Below are 19,117 nucleotides of genomic sequence, written 5' to 3'. Positions count from 1 at the left end.
TGACTGTGACGCATGAAGTTTACCTGCTGACGCAAAGAAAACGGCTTTTACCCCAAGTGAAAAAGAAAATGGTATCCCATGAATTAGGGGTAACATTAGTATACATACACATCTACTGTAAATGCGCTATTATGAAACTGTGCAGTACTCAATTTTTATGTCAACCATTTATTTCTTTTTTAAGGGTTATAAGCTAAATTTTTAAATAAAATGACACTAACTTTAGTTCATTTAAAAGTTAGCTTAATACTTTGGGAAAATTATTAGGATCATATTTAGTACTTAAACTCTAGAAATAAACATTTATTAGCATTTTTAAAGACAATGTCAAACTTACACGAAAATTCACCTTGTGCCAGGAGCTCCAGAACCTAACCTCGTGTAAGTTAGGGGTATGACTGTACATCAAAGTCATGGAATGCTATACATATTACATAGAAAATCCGGCCCTCCAGTCCATTAACTAGGAAATCAAATTTCAGGGCGGCTGGAAGACAACCACTTTAGGCGACAGAATGTAGTCGTCCTACCCCACTATTGTACGGTATTGGGGGACAGAAAGCCGTTAGGGCAAAAGGACCAGTCATGATAGTAATTGGGCCGCTAGGCTGACCCTAAGTTAGTCTTAACTATAAAACCTATTTCCCTTTGACCTTTGTGCTGGCTGCTACCTGCTTCTTCCAGATATACCGCTGTCCTATGCCCGTGACTGGGATCAAATGGAGCACCTCGGTGACCTCTCTCCATCTCACTCCAGGCCCAAACCTCTGAAGTGCCAGGTCGCTTCCCTGTCCTCCTACCATTGGCCATGCATCTGGACTTCTGCAGCCTGAATCCATCCTTTGCAAGCAACTTCCATGCACAGATGTAATAAGTTATGTCTTGAAGTTGCAAGTAATGCCAATGTTCTTTTACGTGTTCTGGATTTTTTTCTATTTTCAATATTTCCGTTTCATTCTCCCAAACAAACTCCCTTTGTTTCCCACAGCCTAGCATGCACTTTTGCCCTCTTGACTTGTTTCAAGCTTAAATTAAGTTTGTTCTGTGATAATATTTAAAACATTCCTACAATAGTGTTACCATGTGCTTATTAAATCTAATTAATACTTCCCTCCATCATGAATAATTAATTTCATTTGAGAGAAAGTCTGTGTACATGAATGCTGACATGGAATTCTTTTCCAGAATCCTGTAATCTGGCTCTTCGAGTTCTGCCCCTGCCCTTGTGAAACAATTGCCTTAGAAGACTCAGTTCCATCTTCTGATATCAACAGTCTACAAGGGCCACGTGTAGAGCCACTCAGCGTTATCATTGTGCTAATGTAAAATAATTTTATCAGCCAGTCTCACTTAAAGTGTTTTATAAGATTCGTATCAAACTCTTGGCAGGGCTGTAGCCTTATCAGATTTATTTATGTACTAAATGTAGTTACACTTTTATTTTACATTGCGTGTGCCTTGGTTACTGAACTGCCAGCCTGTCCATATTAATTTCTAGTTGCAAACCTGTAAATAAAGTAAGTTAATCTCACCGACTGGTTTGAAAAAGGCTACATTCCCATTTTCTTTAAGAAGATGTAATTTCAAGATAAGTCATACTATTAATTACATTTATTGCTTATGTTCTGAGCTCTAGGTGTTGTCCCCTAAGGCAAATTACATTCAAAATTCAATTTAACTCTTCCAACTGGACTCAGAACACAACAGTGGCGACCTTGCCAGGATCCTAATCAAATAGTAGTGAGAATTAGCTTTGCTATTACTATACTAGGAATGAAGATGAACCGAGAAACAACCTAGTTTGTTAAATAACTCGATCCCATTATTCGCAAGGCAAAAGATAAAGGGTGACATAACCAAAGCTAAAGATAACAAGGTAAGGGTTATTATTATTATTTTTATAATTTTAAAGATACGTTAGGAACAGATAGGGAAGGAGTGTTTTAAAATAAGTGATTTGTAGCTAATTTTTTTGTTATCATATAATAGGATAAAGGCGAGAACCCCAAAAAAGTTCTTAAGTTAGTGATGCAGAATAACTGCCTGCAAAATTTTACGTTGTGAGAAGCAGAATAGCAGAGATGTTTACAGCACCATAACACTGGTATTTAGGAATTAGGAAGTGCTTTGCCAGGGATTTATTGCATGTGTTAGCTGTGAACAGTTAGCTAATTGTGTTGTTCAAAAACAGTTACGGCAGAAGAAATGTACAATTCCTGTGTCAATGAAGTGAATTAAAAAATTCGTGTTTTTAGGAATACCGCAGGTGAGAAATCTTAGCAGTGTTCAATGCATGTGCGTTCCATTGTCTAACTCCCACAATTCCAAGACCGCTAGATCCAGTTCAGATTTTATGTTGATGTTTTAAGTAAAGTAAAAGCATTATCGATGTTTTAAGTTAAATAATTCATGCCCGTGTATTTGCACCAATAATTCAGTCAGAAAATTTTAGTGTTCTTTTCCCTAAATTTTAAATCACTGATTGAGTATAGTATGAGATGATTGATGTCACCAGTAGCCAGCAGATCTGTTTCTCCCACACACCCTGTTCCACTTCTCATCGTTCGCTTGCTGAGCGAAATTCCATTTCTTTTTGCCTAACCCTAACGTAAAACCTAACGAAATATTTTGGTAGTAATTTGAAAACCCTTTAGACCACATAACTTGTCATGACAGGACCTAGGTATTAAATTATGTAAATTCCTAAAGTACATATTAAAAAGTAGCTTAGCATAATTTTTCATGGGTAAATTTTCATAAGTTATTATCAGAATGAATTAGAGTAAATTAAATAACGCAACAAGTACGTTCCAATACACATACACTCTCAGAGAGAGAGAGAGAGAGAGAGAGAGAGAGAGAGAGAGAGAGAAAACTCTAATATTCTTACATCATCACCCAAGAAGGTTAATAAGGACATAGTAGTCATAGTCAGCGAGTATTGGAGAATAAACCCATTAATTCATAAAGTCAAGGGCAATAATCTTTTTCCATTTATAACCAAAACTTTGATCTTTTTAGATCTCCAATCAGTTCTCCATTTTTACTCATTCACACACAGTGCGAACTTGTATACCTGCCCATGTTCATTGTAATATCTCCAATATCTATTTTCATATTAAGTGCTTCTGCCAGCGGAGTGAGCTCTCTTGCGTTTTGAAGAAAGAACGTACAACCATTTAATAACAGTTGTTAACTGTCATGCACGATTGGATTTTCATTATACAAGACTTGCATATACTGCAAGCACCAAATCGCACATTGAGTGCAACCCCAAAACCTTCCTTTCCTCTTGTCAGGGAGCAGCCACTAGTTCTTAGACCTAGCCGCCCACGAGTGAAAGCCAGAGGGTTTCCCCCTCCACAGTGCCACTAATCTGAGGCACTGCCAACGACTAGGTTATTGAAGTGCTTACTTTTCACTTTCCCTTTCACTCATTGTTCACGCTCTGCCTCGGGCAGAGTGCCATTTCCTTCAGTGTAGTTTGGTTGTACTGCCTCTTAGTATTGTTCCTAGGAACACAACGGCACCCTAGTGCCACAAAGACTTAGTCCTCACATCATGAGCCACTGCACCTGCACCTGAGATACAGTGTCAACAACAGTGTGTCTGCCCTTAAGGACCTTTGCTCCTTCAGGATTGCTCCATCAGTGTGACCTTTGCATGGCACACTCAGCCACAGTGCTGCCTTATTAAGAAGGTGCCACTCCAACAAAGTGCCACCAAGTTACGGAACACTTCACCGCTGTCACCAAAAATTTCCCCTAGATGTCATAAAAGACTAAAGCCATGTTGTTAGAGCAGTGCCAAGCCCTCATGAACATGGGGAAGGGCGCAGGTTACGCGGGACAGGAACTCACCCAGTGGGTAAAGAACAGCTGGATGACATACTCCAGGAGGAAAGAGAAGAAAGAGAAGATCAGAGGGTGTACAAAGAAGCTAAGGCAGCAAGAGACCTAGCTTTCAAGGAGAGTGAGCTAGCTCTTAAGGAAAAGGAGCTGCAGCTGGAGAAGGCTTGAAAAGAAAGTGCCAAGGCTTTAGCTGCCCAACAAGCCTCCAACCCCACACCTGCTGCACCTAATGCTCCAATATCTAGCATTAATGCTCTGATTCCTAAATGGATGGAGGATGAGCCTGAGGTGTGGTTGGAGGAAGTAGAAGCACTCTTTGAGAACTACACCACCACCGAGATAGAGAGGGCTGCCCTACTTGCCAAGCATATGGACGGCAAAGCCAAAACCGCCCTCCGCTCGCTGGACAAAGGTGCGAGAGGGAACATGGTAGACATTCGCCGAGTGATCATCAAAGCATACTAAATCACCCCAGAGAGATGGAGACAGCGTTTTAGAGGTCTCACCAAGGAAGTTGGTTGGACCTGGGCTGAATGGGTCTATCATAAGACCCAATCAGGACAGTGCAGGCTCAACACCATGGCGTGCACAGAGTTCCAGGACCTGCTCAACTGGATCATGCTGGAGGATCTCTTACAATGTGTTCCTGGACCACTCACTGGGCACCTCAACGACAAGCAACCTAAAACCCTCACAGAAGCTTGTCATATGGCCGACGACTGGGAGACCTTCAACCAGTCTCACAGCTATTATCTTACCAGCACATAGTACCACCTAGTCATCTCTTGGGATCAGCCTGCTCAAAGAATGGACTCCCTGCCAAGCCACCAACATGGAACTTCTGCAAGAGAGTTGGTCATCCTGAATCTAAGTGCTGTGTTAAGAAAGGAGTTAACTAGCAGCACCCTCAGAAGGACTCCAATGACTCCTTCCCACCGACTGTCACCATAGGGAAATCAGTCCATTCAAGGGGCCTCTGTAGGTCTACCAAGCAAGTAAACCTGATCAGTGCCATGATCTCAGAGGCCATCCGCCAGATATGTCTCACCCCAAGCAGGTGTGGACTCAGTCCGTCTCAGTGACACCCCTGGATGGCTCTAGCCTACCAGTGAACCTGCTGGTTACAGTAGACACTGGCTCAGATATTTGCCTGATTGACCAGGCCCAAGTGCCAGCTAGTGCCACTGTAGATGAAAAGACCAGGTGGACAACGACTTGGATAGAGGAGCAGACTACTGTAAGACCATTCCCACAGTCGAGCTTCAGATGACAACCCCTTGGGGTCACAACCTCACTGAATTGGCGTGGTGAGCAAATTCAGGCACGGAGTAGAGTTCCTGTTGGGGCAAGACCTCCTCTGGGGATGTCTTTTTCCAGCACCACTCTGTTGCCTAGCTACATCCACTAGGGAGGCCTTAACTCCAAAATCACCAGACCAGGACACTGCCACCATGACAAGCGTGTCACTGTCAGCCCAACCTTCCGCTCACCAAAGTGGTCGACGGAAGTGACACTCTCCATGCAACTCCAGGCCCAGCCTCGCTCCTCACAAAAAGATGGCCACCAAAGGTTTCCTCCCTCACCTCAAAGGGAAATCGCCAGAACCAAGTACCGCTGCAAGACCTGTAATGTAACAGGGCACTCCACGAATTGGTCAGGTTACCCTAGCAAGCAACATGCAGCAGACACCACAAACAGAACAATTTTAAGAGGCTCTGCCCTTCACCGGAGACAGGAATCCCTGTCTCACGCTACCTCAGGTACACCGAGGGGTTTTGCAGCCCTTGTTCCCTTGTCAGGCACACCTGACTCCAAATCTCTGCCAGTGCCACTTGAGAGCCCTGAGCAGTGCCAAGCTCCATCTATCTCGGACATTGAGCCTCCACTAACCTTAACCTCTGTGCCTGGCCCCGAGTTAGTGCCAGTGCTGGATCCCAATCATGTCATGGATCCTCCTACGGGAGATCCTCCAAACCCAAGGAGTTGATCATTGCAAATTGTGAGCCTCCACCCCCCAACGATCCTTCATCACAATCACCTTCGTCTGCTGAGGATGACCCTCTGGCAGACCTTAACGCTGTACCTTCTTTGGTCGACCGGGAACTGTCTGGCTGGGATGTAGGAGTGCCAGTTGTCGCAGCAGCCGAAGTAGGGATCCTCCCCGTAGCTCCTAGGGTTACCTCTGATTCTGCTCCTGACAGCACTTCTGACCTTTCCCCAGAGTTGGTGCCCTCGTCACCTAGGAATGGTGTAGCCAGACCTTAGCGAAACCCAAAGAAGAAGAAGGGGTGGAAGAGATCCAGTTAACCCATAAGAGCCACAAGCTCTCCTAGGCACTCGTATCCCATTGGCACAGTGCCGTTTCCATCTCAGAGTGATCCTGGCACCTACCTAGAGAAGGTAGCCGGCGTGACCCCTGCACAAGTAGACTAACGCCTAACACCCTAGGCAATCTTGTAGTAATAACCCTATTAATAAACTCATGATAAGACTGTCCAGTACTCTAGCTGGTACACACCTGACTGCTTAACATAATTAACCCTTCAGGTTGCTCATGTCCAAAAATATTGCGTGTGATATTCCATAAAGAATTGTGTAATCTGTAAATGATTACATTTAGGTAGGTCAGTGTCATTTAATTTAGTGCCAGGGCAGTGGGATAGTAGACCGTGTCAACAGACACATTTTCCATGTACCCTTTGCCTAGGAATAGAGTTCCCTTTCGTCAGAGAGTAGAAGTCTGTAGATACTGTTGTCTAGTGTTAGGCTCTGCTGTAGTAAGTAAGTTCATAAAACTAGTATCCCCTCCTAGCAGTTAGGTAGGTCATTTTAGTTAGTTATATTGCAAAAGTAAGACTCATTTAGGGAAGCTAACTGGCTAGTCGAGACGAATAACTTACTTAGCCAAGGCCTTCACGCCTGAAAGGGAGTGAATGCCTTCTTAAAAGGGGGAGCTTTCACATATTTAGAAAATTCAGCCCTCCAGTCTGTTAGCTAGGAAATCAAATTTCATGGGGCTGGAGGAGACCCTCACTATTGGGGGACAGAATGTAGTTGTTCTACTCTACTATCGTACGATATTGGGGGACAGAAAGCCATTAGGGCACAAGGACCAGTCAGGATAGTAAATGGGCCACTATGCTGACCCTTATTTAGTCATAACTATAAGACCTGTTTCCCTTTGACCTTTGTGTTGGCTGTTACCTGCTTCTTCCAGATAAAGTATACTGCTGTCCTGTGCCCATGACTGGGATCAAATGGGGTGGGTGCCTTGTTGACCTCGCGCTGTCTCACTCCGGGCCCAAACCTCAGAAGTGCCAGGTCGCTTCTCTGTCCTCCTACCACTGGCCACGTGTCAAGACTTCTGCAGCTTGAATCCATCTTTTGCAAGCGAGCTCCATGCACAAATGCAATAAGGTAAGTCATGAAGTTGCAAGTAATGCCTGTGTTCTTTTCCTTGTTCTGAGTTTCTCTCCGTTTTCAATATTTCCAGTGTTTCATTCTCCCAAACAAAGTCCCTGTGTTTCCCACAGCCTAGCACACACTTTTGCCCTCATGACTTGTTCCAAGCCTAAATTAAGTTTGTTCAGTAATAATAATTAAAGCATTCCCACCATAGTGTTGCCGTGTGCTAATTAAATCTAATAAATACTTCCCTCCATCGTGAATAATTAATTTCATTTGAGAGAAAATCTGTGTGTACATGAATGCTGACAAGGAATTCTTTTCCAGAATCCTGTAATCTGGCTCTTCAGGTTCTGCCCCTGCCCTTGTGAAACAATTGCCCGTAAAAGACTCAGGTTCCATCTTCTGATGTCAACAGTCGACAAGGGCCACGCATAGAGCCACTCAGCGTTATCATTGTGCTAATGTAAAATAATTTTATCAGCCAGGCTCACTTGAAGTGGTTTTATAAGAGTTGTATCAAACTCTTGGCAGGGCTGTAGCCTTATCAGATTTATTTATTTACTAAATGTAGTTACGCTTATATTGCACATTGTATGTCCCTTGATTGCTGAACTGCCAGCCTGTCCATATTAATTTCTAGTTGCAAACCTAAATAAAGTAAGTTAATCTCACTGACTGGTTTAACAAAGGCAACCCTCCCATTTTCTCTAAGAAGATGTAATTTCAAGGTAAGTCATACTATTAATTACATTTATTGCTTATGTTCTGAGCTCTAGGTGTTGGCCCCTAAGGCAAATTACATTCAAAATTCAATTTAACTCTTCCAACTGGACTCAGAACAATATATATATATATATATATATATATATATATATATATATATATATATATATATATATATATATATATGTGTATATGTGTGTGTGTGTGTGTGTGTGTGTGTGTACAAATGTGTGTAACTTCATATGCAATGTCTGTAGCAATTCGGTTATTAATAGAATGCCATGATGATCAGATATATTCAGTGTAACTGCACATACAAAGCAACCTTTGGGATTTACCAAATGAGAAAAATTTGCCCAGGGAAAAACATTATGCTTATATAATCATTTAGAAGCCTTTGGATAACCAGAGATAAATGACTAAAAGGGTTTAATGTGTAAAAAAGGTTTGCAGGTTAAGATGTCCTTCATGGCGCAGGCATTAAAATAAAGCTTTGATAGCATCCTGTCTTATTTCTTTAAAGTTATCCTTTATGAGCTACTTGTAATAACGCACTATGGTAGTTTTAGTTATCCGATATTGAATTTACTCAGCAAAGATTATAATTTACAATTACATTACATTTAAAATAATATGCAGAAGTGCATCTTACAACGTAGCTTTGGGTGCATCCAAATTATTCTTCATTATTTTTAAGAAAAAGACATAAAATACAACATATCTGTGAAGTCTCTCCCCAGACCTACATTGCTGGAGTAACTAGATCTGGGGTTGTGGTGTCATCCGAATGGTGATGGTGATGATGATGGTCGTGACCTCCAACAGCTTCAAGGCCTGCCATGACACTGAAGCCTAAAGCTAAAGCAAAAAGCTTCAAATGCCCATTTCCATGCTTTGCTCTCTCTCTCTCAAGCACTTCGCAGAAAGTGACGTACAAGATGGTGCCTGCTGATATTGCCTGCAAGAATGCAGGTGCCAAAATGCTTGCAGGCGTTTCTAATTCTGCCGTGTAGGCCGATACAAGAGCCCCAATAAGACCTCCTATAGGGGATGCCAAGGAGAATATTGTCATGGACAGAAGAAAAGGTTTCATCGACACACCAACTTCTAGCATCTCCATGGACATACTGAAGGCTAAGAATATTTTGTGAGCGGAGAGAGCACCAAATAAAACCCATACGTCTTGGCTGTCCGATTCTAGACCAACAGACATACCTTCCATGAGTCCATGGAAACTCAGCGCAATAATGACGATCGCGGTCCCAATCAGAGACACGTTTCCAGCAATGACTGGCTTATTTGTCTTTGATACCGAATTTCGCGAGACTGACCCATTTGGTACGGCAATTTCTCCGTCCTTATCAGGTTCAAAACCTTCATTGACACAGCCACTTGCACTGGCGTAGACAGCAAGACCCGCGACAGATCTCCGACTAACAAATGATTCTCGAATTTCAGAACTCTTCCTCTCAGCCCTCAGCTTCTGCGCCCTTATCTTGGCTTCTTCCACAGTTGCGCAACCGTGGGTTGTCAGCTTCATGTTGCATGCTTTCTCTTTCCTGTCGTGATATCTATCGATGCATAAATGGACCGTTTCTTCGATGAAATACACTATGAAGAAACCTAAGCATATCACGGCATCGGCCACTGGGTAGTGCGTATGTTCCAAATATTCCATTTCTATGGCGTACTCGAAGCTTTCTTGTGTTTCGGGCAACATGTGCAGGAAAACAATGGACATCAGTACGCCTGCGCCAAAGCAAAGACATCCGCTCAAACCGGTCTGCAAAAGTGGAGAAGAACGCATTAACAGAATTTTGCTGTTAAATACAAAGAAAATTTATTACTAGGTCAATTTGGAATATGACCATTTCAAAACACGCATTTATTAAAGCGTCTTTGAAATACAGGACATTAACTCTGATGAGAAGCTACATTCGGGATGATGCTGGATTTTATTATCCATAATAAAATGTTATACTTAAGATCTTGACTATACAAGTAATATGTTGGTTATTTACTTGAAGTACTAACATATCTTAGCCAAAATTTGGACATAATATTATTTTAATTGCTCTCCATTAATAATTGCCACGCACACTATATATAATATATATATGTATATATATATGTATACATATATATACGTATATAAATGTATATATATACTTATATACAGTATATTTATATGCATATATATGTATATATATACATATATACAGTATGTATATATACACGTATATATACATATATGTATATATATATACTTTTAAACAAAGATATAACTTAACTTTAACTGTATATATACACATATATATATACACATGTGTATATATACATATATATATGTATATATATACATACATGTGTATATATATAATATATATATATATATATATATATATATATATATATATATATATACATAATATAATATATATATATATATATATATACAGTATGTATATATATATATATATATATATATATATATAAATATATATTATATATATATATATATATATATATATATATATATATATATATATATATATATATATATATATATATATGACTTTAGAAGGCTCTGGGACGAGGTTGCAAGCTCCGGACCTTTACGTTACGCACCCTGGATCAACATCCTTCAAATGAGTAACTATCAGGTACCTAATTCACCGAGTATGTCCACAAAGGCACTATGACTCTCAATGATATTATTATTATTATTATTATTATTATTATTATTATTATTATTATTATTATTATTAAAGGAGGAAGCCAAAATTATCTACATCAGGTAGCTACCAAACCCAGTTCTTATAAATAAGGCGAGGATCCCATTTTCCCCCTAGAAGGCGTTAACTTCGTGGTCCTTTCCAAGTGTTTTGGGAGATGGTTGCTAGCTTTATTCCCTTCTTAGCCATGGCTCAATCGACAGCAGACAACAAGTAACAAGTTGCTTAATTTTATGACTTAGATAAGCAGACTTCCGGCGGGGAAAAACGAAATGCTGTGTATGAATCTCGACCTTCGAAGAATACACAGCAACCAGAATATTCAGTAAGATGACCCAAGAGTATTGAGTCAATAAATGAAAGACATATCTATCCAAAAAAATATTATAACAATGAAGAACTAGCTGTTGAAGAAAACTATAAACTAAGCATAGCTTATCTGACATTAGATCTCAGGATAAATGAACCCGTATGCTTATGCAAAACAACAACAATAGTTATGATAACAACGTGCATTTGTTAGGATTAACGTTAATAAACGCATGTGTTTCTTGATAGCAATATTCACTTTCCTGCCATTGCCGGCGAGTATGAACTGAAGGGATCCTGACCGGTTTTGCCTCTAGTTTTCTAGCATCTCTTCAAGAGGACTAGTGCTTTTCTATATATATATATCTCTTCAAGAGGACTAGTGTACTATATATATATATATATATATATATATTATATATATATATATATATATATATATATATATATATATATATATATATATATATATATATATATATATATATATATATATATATATATATATTTAATTTCCACACACACACACACATATATATATATATATATATATGTGTGTGTGTGTGAAATTATATATATATATATATATATATATATATATATATAATTTCCACAAATGATAAATAGAAAAATATATATATATATATATATATATATATATATACACTAGGGTCGAAAAGAACATAGAGAGACAAGTAAAGAAAATGTGCAGATAAAATCAGTAGAGTTTGTACTGTTATTCTAGCATGAATACTGTAATTTTCTGCCTGTCTTCTTGAATATCTCATGAATTTTGCCCATTGTAAACCAACTATTCTATCAGTCAAAGCCTCTTCAAAAATATTTTCAACAGATTCTCCTTTTTCATTTACTCTTGGAAATTAGTAGTATCAGCAGCGTTATCTCATACTCCCACTTGCCTTTTCATTTAAATCTTGTAGCACAAGCACCGTTCATATTGCCTTGTTCATATAATTCAAGCTCATGCAGACTTCAGTGTCGAGAAATAGCTTTACCTGTGTGTAGCTCTTGCTCAGGTATTTCCTGAAAGCTTTCCGTACGGCGAGAGGCAGCATGGATATCGAAAATGTTATGACGAACATTACCGTCAAGGCGACGGCTTTGTGTCCTTCCAGACTCAGCATTTTGAACTGATTTACATAGGAATCACGATGTCACATATATTCGTGTTCGTTTTGGTTAATTAAACGTGGTATTTCGTTCGAGTCCTTCGTTGTTCAGAATGGCAGAGCATGCCCTTTCTGGAAATATGTATATATACACTAGTTATTAGTTCATTTCTAATGTCAAAATCTACATTGTAACCTGTAATGAATGAAAAGTATACAAACCAAATTTAAGAAGCTGACAGTGGAGTTAGCCATTACTAAAATCGAAAATCATAAGTTGTTTTACATAAATTTAGTACTTCAAGTCACTGTTTAGAAGTTGGACTTTTACCAATTAACGTCTAATGTTACAGTTTAGTTATATCTATTGTAGTGACACTTATTTCAAGACATACAGAGATGGTAATGAACTGAAGGTACAACATCCTAAGGTGTTCTTACGCCAAATAAAATTGCCACTTTTGTTATTTTGACTTATAACCCCAATTGTTTTTACTTGCAGGTATTCGTTTGTAAAATGTTGTTCTCATAGAAGTTAGCTGTATTATTACATAATTTTAATACTTTTATTAATAATATGAATTTTAATTTTTAAGGTTATAAGGAAACATTTTCCTGAACTTTGAACCATTTTATGGCAGAAACTCATCTCTGCGTTGAGACTTTGTCGAAATAATATCACAACAGCAGGCACCATATTATCATTAGAAAACTGCATAAAATACAAATAATCCTTACAAACTGGTAATGGCCCCAACAAAAGAGACTTATCTGTCACGTAACAAGTGCTTAGCGGCTTAGTGTTTTGATGGACGAGGACGAGAACACATTAAGTCAGTCACTGCTATCTGGACTGATGGAAACAAAGGGTGTAAGGATAAAAACCAGTCTCCTTTTTCTGTGGGACTTTTTAACCCTGTTTCCTGCACCAAAATGTGTTCTTGTGCAGTCTCATGGGAGTTGTCTGAGAGCACCTAATGATGCCTGTACCCTCAGTTAATTTGTCATCATTCATTAGAACTAAGTCTTAAATCCTTGAAAACATTCCACTTCCATGGCAATATTTAATTGTTAGTAAATCCTGTGGACGGAAGATATTACACCTTATTGCACAGATAACGAATGTGCAATCTCTGATTAAAAATGTTTCCTTTCTTTGTTTATAGCTATTTGCCTTTAGAATTAGTGCATTCTATCCTTTTTCTGACTTCTCTGTCTACTGCTGTTTTTACATTTATTAGTTTGTTTTTTGCTGATTTAACCTCATGTCCTATTTTTATCTAACATAGCCTTTTCTGTTCTCTTCTGTTTTATTAACCCTGTTTTTCACTGTTTACAAATGACATTCTAAACTGTGGAAGCTTGCTCAGCAACTTACGGGACCTTCTAGTGTGTCCCATAAGAAAGCGAGCACAACTTAATAATGAATATAATCAGTTAGTTGTATATTGTAAGTTAGAATGTAAGCAAATTATAGTAAAAATTATATTAACGAAGACTTACCTAGGGTAAGATATTTATTGATACAGAGGAAAATGTTCTATAGTAAAAGTTACTTCACAAAATGTTAAAAACCGAAAAATGTTAAAACCCGATCCTATAAAGAAAATAAATTTATAGTAAAGAATAAAACACGCGTTAGTAAAATTGTATAATGATCTAAAATTAACTGATTAATATTTAACCTACAATGAAGCCAAAACCTAATTTCGTAGCTTCAGATTTGTGTTCAGTTAGGGAATGCTTTAATGTGTGAAAAGTGAGTACAGTAGTATTTTTTTTGTTTAAATATGAAAGCCTATAATCGTTCTAACGTCATACAGATATCTGAATTTGAATTTAGTTAACGTAAGAGCTTATTAGTCGATTTTATCGCCTTTTTTGTGGGGTCACACAGCTTTATACATACGGCAATGTATCTTTCAAGACTTTGAATAGTACTCATATTTTTGTTTGCATTAAGCTTCTATCAACGTTCGTTATACTTACATGGTGCTAAAATGTTTGTCCTAGTGGAAACAGTTGCACATGCAGACGGAACAGGTATGTTTCACTGTTACTTGTCACTTCTCCAAATGGCATATTCGTTCACTGTCTCCGGGTGCGTTAGAGTTCCCAGCGATCCTAGAATTTTCAGAGAGCTATTTGGAAAAAAAATAATAGAAATTATACGTAAAAAATTATTTCCCTCTTTTTCCTCACTGGTGTATTTCACAACCAGTCAAAGTCGAATAAAAGCACTAGGAACCATGGGTATTAGCTTTACCGGTCAGCTGCACGACAACAATTGATAACTGTAAGTTTCTGGGGTCATATCCCTATGGAATTTATCATACTTAACACTAACAGAACTGTCTGGCTGGTGATAGCTGATCCCCTGAGCCCTATACCCATTACCCCTGCTATCATTTTATCAGCCCCTTCTTTAGCCACGCCTTATTTCAGCAGGCCATAAAGAATAAGATAAAACCTGGTTTCTAACGGTAGCTGCGTAAGACCAGAAATAAGAGGAGTGATTAATTAACAACGTGAAGCATTGCAGTTCTACAGGAGGGATAACCAGTATCAGCACTAACACAATTCCTTACCAATATTTGCTAAGATATCTGTTATTTTTTTGAAGTACTGAAACGTTTGCCTTTCGACGAGTGGTGGACCCTTACACATTTTCTTAAAGCATGAACTATCCCATAACCTTCATGATACGCCTTTCCAAAATCATGGGTATTCGTTTCGTGTCTGGATTTTTTTTTTTATGAAACTTACTGTTCTTGTTCTTTATTTCTCTGTTGAATTTGTCCTGGATAGTTTTATAATCTCGCATTACTTGGTCAGTTTACCATTTTTTGGTAAAAGTTAAAGTTGAATCTTACTCTTGCTATTTACTTCAATAAAAAGAAAACTATTAGATGTGTTAGACATTGTTATAATTTTTTTGATCGGCAGTGTCATGTTTCTAAGCATGACCTATTTTTCCTATTCAGAACATTTATTTATGGAAGTATGGTTATGGTGGAGTTGTTCATTTCATATTTTGGGTAAACTTACTTTTATTGACTATCACAGAAAACTTGCACAAGTGGAGATTATACCTTTTTATTGTAGACTATGGCATCTTATATAATGACAAAAGTGTCAATATGACTGTGAGACTTCGATAAGTTTCTATAAAATATAAACGTACATAGAGTCTATTGCATCCCAACAACGAGCCCGTGTTTTTAAATGCTTGATAAGAAAATTGTGCTGGAGATCAGGTAGCTTGAGTTATCTCTGGTAGAATCAGTGCTGTTTGCAGGAACTGGGTTGTCTCATTTATCCCTAGATGAGTTCAGTGACTGCGGGTTTACTGGCACCCCTATCTATGTAATGATTCACCTTGTGGACGGTTTCCTTAAATTCTCCACAAATAGTGATTACACCATCTCCGACTGATAGTGAAGAATTAATCTTGTGACTAATGATATAGGCTGATAACTGTTATATAACTGTCTGAGAGACAGGCCTTACTTCTAAATACTTTTTTTTTTTTTTTTTTTAATCATAAGGCGCTTCTTTTCCAGTTTTGTATTTAACTGTGGCATATACCATTCTGTCATGAATATTCATTATTCTACTTGTCATGCCATATTCTGTGTGATAATTTTCATTAAAAATTTCTGTCAGTTGAGCTGTCTCTTTTGACTGATGCCTTAGATTTTCAAAGGTCGCAAACGCTTTAATTTACTGTTTGCTTTATAAAAGTGATTTTTTTTAACACGGATACAAAATAAACTCTTCATAAAAGAAATTAGGCCAGAAATAAATTATGTAATATCCGAGAATCCCATCAAAGGCAATTCGCCGAAGCAACCATTAAATCCCTGAGGAACAGGTCTGTTAAAACAACGTATAATTTGGCAGAGAAAAGCATGGCAAAGGAACTAAAATCCCTAACAGTTCTAGTTTCAATAGACATATTTCTCATTGAACTTGGGAGCATCAGTGAAAGTTGGAAGCCGGCCAACAGTCAGTAACACCCGTAGGGACTCATACAGCTCCATGTCCATAAGGACATCATTTGCTGACCTTAAAGCAACCAGAATGTCTTTGTGGTGTTGCCTGTCCAGAGGTTGGGCTTCAGTCCCCGAAAACATCAGAGGTGTCTTCCTCGTTGTAAGACGTGTCCATAGTAATTCAACAGAAAGTTGGGGATGATGCAAAGAAACGTTTTAACAAGAGAGTGGTTGCAGCTTCTGCAGATGTTTGGAGTTTTTGTTTAGAAGATGTTCTTGACTTAGAAAAGGGAGCCTTCATACAAAAGGCCCCAGACACCTTTAGAGGTCTTATCCATAATTCAGTGTAATTTCCGTAGTTAAGGTCCAGATAGAAAAATCTTAAACTATTAATATAAACAACTATAGCATCTCTTACCAAATAGAAAATTTGTTAATAATTTAGTTGTTAGCATTCAGTATGATGTATTATTTTATGTCTGCCATGACTTGTTTTATTAATTTTTTAGTCTCTGTACCAGTAGTGGCAGTCAAGGTTTTTATTGAGAGACTACAATTTTTATCTCTGTACTTACCACCTAAGATCCTTTTCATATACAAGAATTTCGATCATGATGCACAAGCTCCCTGAAACTTTTCTCATCATAGAAGACAGTTGCATGGAATCCTGTCTGGGGAGACATAATCAGCCATTAACCAACTAGAAAGCCACTCACACATCGTGTCACAAATGTGAGTTTCTTCCGTTATTAGATATAAAGGAATCGATACGCTTTTGTATTCAGACTTCTAAATTAGCAGCAGCTGATTTCTCTCCATGAAATAAAGGACTAAATCAGTGGTTTTAGTTGTAAGATGATAGTTCATAGTCATGCTAGTGATCCCTTGCTACTTGTGATCAATTTTTCTCAGAACCCACATGCTCAAATTCTTAAAGGTTATCAGGTTCGAGTCCAGTAATGAATAAATAGATAAAAACCCAAAATTGTTGATGCATGGAGTTTGCTCACACAGGTAATGCTAGAGAAGCACCTAACACCACCCTCTTTATTGTTGACTCCATGGTGGAACTGTGAACGCCTGTCCCTTAGACATGTTAAGACAAGGAAAACACGCTTTAGGAAAAATAGGTGCAACTAGTATTAATTAGGCTAAATATAGCGAAAGTAAATGAAGGATATTGTGAAAGTTGATATCATCTTACTTTGCTCTAAAAGAAGAAAAGTAGTCGATAAATTTTTCCTCTATAAATAACTAGTACTGACGAGTATTGATAAGTAAATTACTTTTTCTCAGGTAGTGGATGATTCTCATGCCAGCCACTTTGGGTTTCAAAGAAGAAATTATTGCACCTTTTTAGCTGTAGGAAAGGAAGAATGTCAGAATGATATATGCTGAATTTTTCTTTCTTGTTAACTACTGCTACGCAATAATCATACCTTGAAGGTCAATTACAGACAGATATTTTTATCTCTGATCACAATCAAGTTTTGAGGGACATACTCGTAGAGCCGATAACTTGAAATTTCTTATTATCTTCGTGATTAGAGGCGTTACATCAGTATTTTTTCAAACGTAAACCTTGTCAATGTTAAGAACGAAGCTGAAGAATTTGGCGGGATTCGTTCATGTGAAAACTAATTTTTATTACGACGTATCCATCATTTAAAAGTTTAACCGTAAAACCAAGGTAGTATCCTCTGTGGAAATGGTTGTTTCATTCTTATTTTAATTCGAGATTCCTTGTCTCCCAAATAGTAGTGAGCATGAATTCCGTACTTTCTAAGTCTGTTTGAAGAAGCATGTCAAAATTTGTCTTTATTTTTTCTTTTATTAAAACCTAATAACAAACTTGTAACGCTAAACTGGAAGGACAGGAAAACCCACTTCGTACAATGTAAGAGTATAAGAGTTTCGTTTCATAAAGACACTACTGAAGACAGGACGAAGAAACACTGGATAATCAATTCTTGTCCTTAATTTGGGCACTTTTTATGGGTGGTAAAACTTTGGTATATAACGATTATCCTCTTCGTCATGACAGAGGAACCATGATTACAATTAAAGTCCAGTCTTTTTGGGTAAAAGTTACTATTTCAACATCTATAACATCCATTTTATCAAAGTCTTATGATTATTACCACTTATTCTTATAATGATTGTCAGCTGGCCCAAGCAGAAGATAATTAGATATAAAAGTATCTTTTTGTAAATATTTAACTTTCAACAGTTTCACAGAAAATTTTTGTGAGAGATATGTGGTCAATATTAAGGAAATTAATTTTTCACTCGATTACACAAAACACGATGAGCCTTTCAATATGACCAGACTCTTAAGTACGGTTGCTTTACGTTAGAAAAAACGCAAGATATATACGGCAAGTCTTGCGAAAGCCAGGTCCAGAGGAGAGAAATGCTAAACTAAGTTTGAGGAAGATTAGTCGCTTATATCTTCATAAATCTGCCACGTAACGTGAGAGTTTTGTCAGTTTTCTGTGAAAGAAAACTATTGAGATGGTTTTTCGTGGGTCCGGCTGCCCTCAGATCTTAAAAACTAACGAGGCTAGATGGCTGCAAATTAGTATGTTGATCATCCACCCTCCAATCATCAAACACACCAAATTGCAGCCCTCTAGCCTCAGTGGTTTCTGTTTTATTTAAGGTTAAAGTTAGCCATGATCGTGCGTCTGGCACCGTTAATGTGCCAACAACACAGGCCACCACCGGGTTGTGGTTGAAAGTTCCATGGGCCGCGGATGAGAGTTTCGCATAGCATTATACGCTGGACAGAAAACTCGATTGCGCCGAAGAAACTTCGGCGCATTTTTTACTTGTATTTCTTCGTCATGGATGAAGGACATCTTCTATAAGATGTTACGGTGCTAAATATATGTCGGTAACAACCCGCTACATCAACAAATTATTTCACGTCTTGAATTATAGCCTTTCTCGAAAAGAAGTATATC

At 38.1% G+C, this 19,117-nt stretch overlaps 1 protein-coding gene and 1 long non-coding RNA gene across 4 annotated transcripts in view; one reads left to right on the top strand and one right to left on the bottom strand.

Moving 5' to 3' along the window:
• LOC136832829 (uncharacterized) overlaps positions 1 to 8,085 on the top strand; it is an 8,331-nt gene extending 246 nt beyond the window's left edge. The window contains exons 1-3 of the long non-coding RNA XR_010851334.1: positions 1 to 867; positions 1,186 to 7,268; positions 7,584 to 8,085. The exon at positions 1 to 867 is cut by the window's left edge and continues 246 nt beyond it. This is a non-coding gene — a long non-coding RNA (uncharacterized lncRNA). The remainder of the gene's footprint in view (positions 868 to 1,185; positions 7,269 to 7,583) is intronic.
• Positions 8,086 to 8,258: 173 nt separating this feature from the next.
• LOC136832896 (zinc transporter ZIP3-like) lies at positions 8,259 to 14,527 on the bottom strand. Of its 3 annotated transcripts, none has more exons than XM_067094550.1 (4): positions 14,423 to 14,527; positions 14,146 to 14,297; positions 12,043 to 12,288; positions 8,259 to 9,765 (listed from the first exon to the last, which is right to left on the bottom strand). In XM_067094550.1, exons 3-4 carry the CDS (start codon positions 12,169 to 12,171, stop codon positions 8,725 to 8,727), a joined length of 1,170 nt encoding a protein of 389 aa, XP_066950651.1. In that variant the 5' UTR covers positions 12,172 to 12,288; positions 14,146 to 14,297; positions 14,423 to 14,527; the 3' UTR covers positions 8,259 to 8,724. The 3 variants fall into 3 exon arrangements, with proteins under 3 accessions (XP_066950651.1, XP_066950652.1, XP_066950653.1); XM_067094551.1 differs by having other exon boundaries at positions 14,146 to 14,280; positions 14,423 to 14,517; XM_067094552.1 differs by lacking the exons at positions 12,043 to 12,288; positions 14,423 to 14,527 and having other exon boundaries at positions 14,146 to 14,416.
• Positions 14,528 to 19,117: the final 4,590 nt, after the last annotated feature.

This window comes from Macrobrachium rosenbergii, chromosome 50 (assembly GCF_040412425.1).
Source record: "Macrobrachium rosenbergii isolate ZJJX-2024 chromosome 50, ASM4041242v1, whole genome shotgun sequence".
Lineage (NCBI taxonomy): Eukaryota > Metazoa > Arthropoda > Malacostraca > Decapoda > Palaemonidae > Macrobrachium > Macrobrachium rosenbergii.
This window is presented reverse-complemented; position numbering and strand designations above follow the sequence as displayed.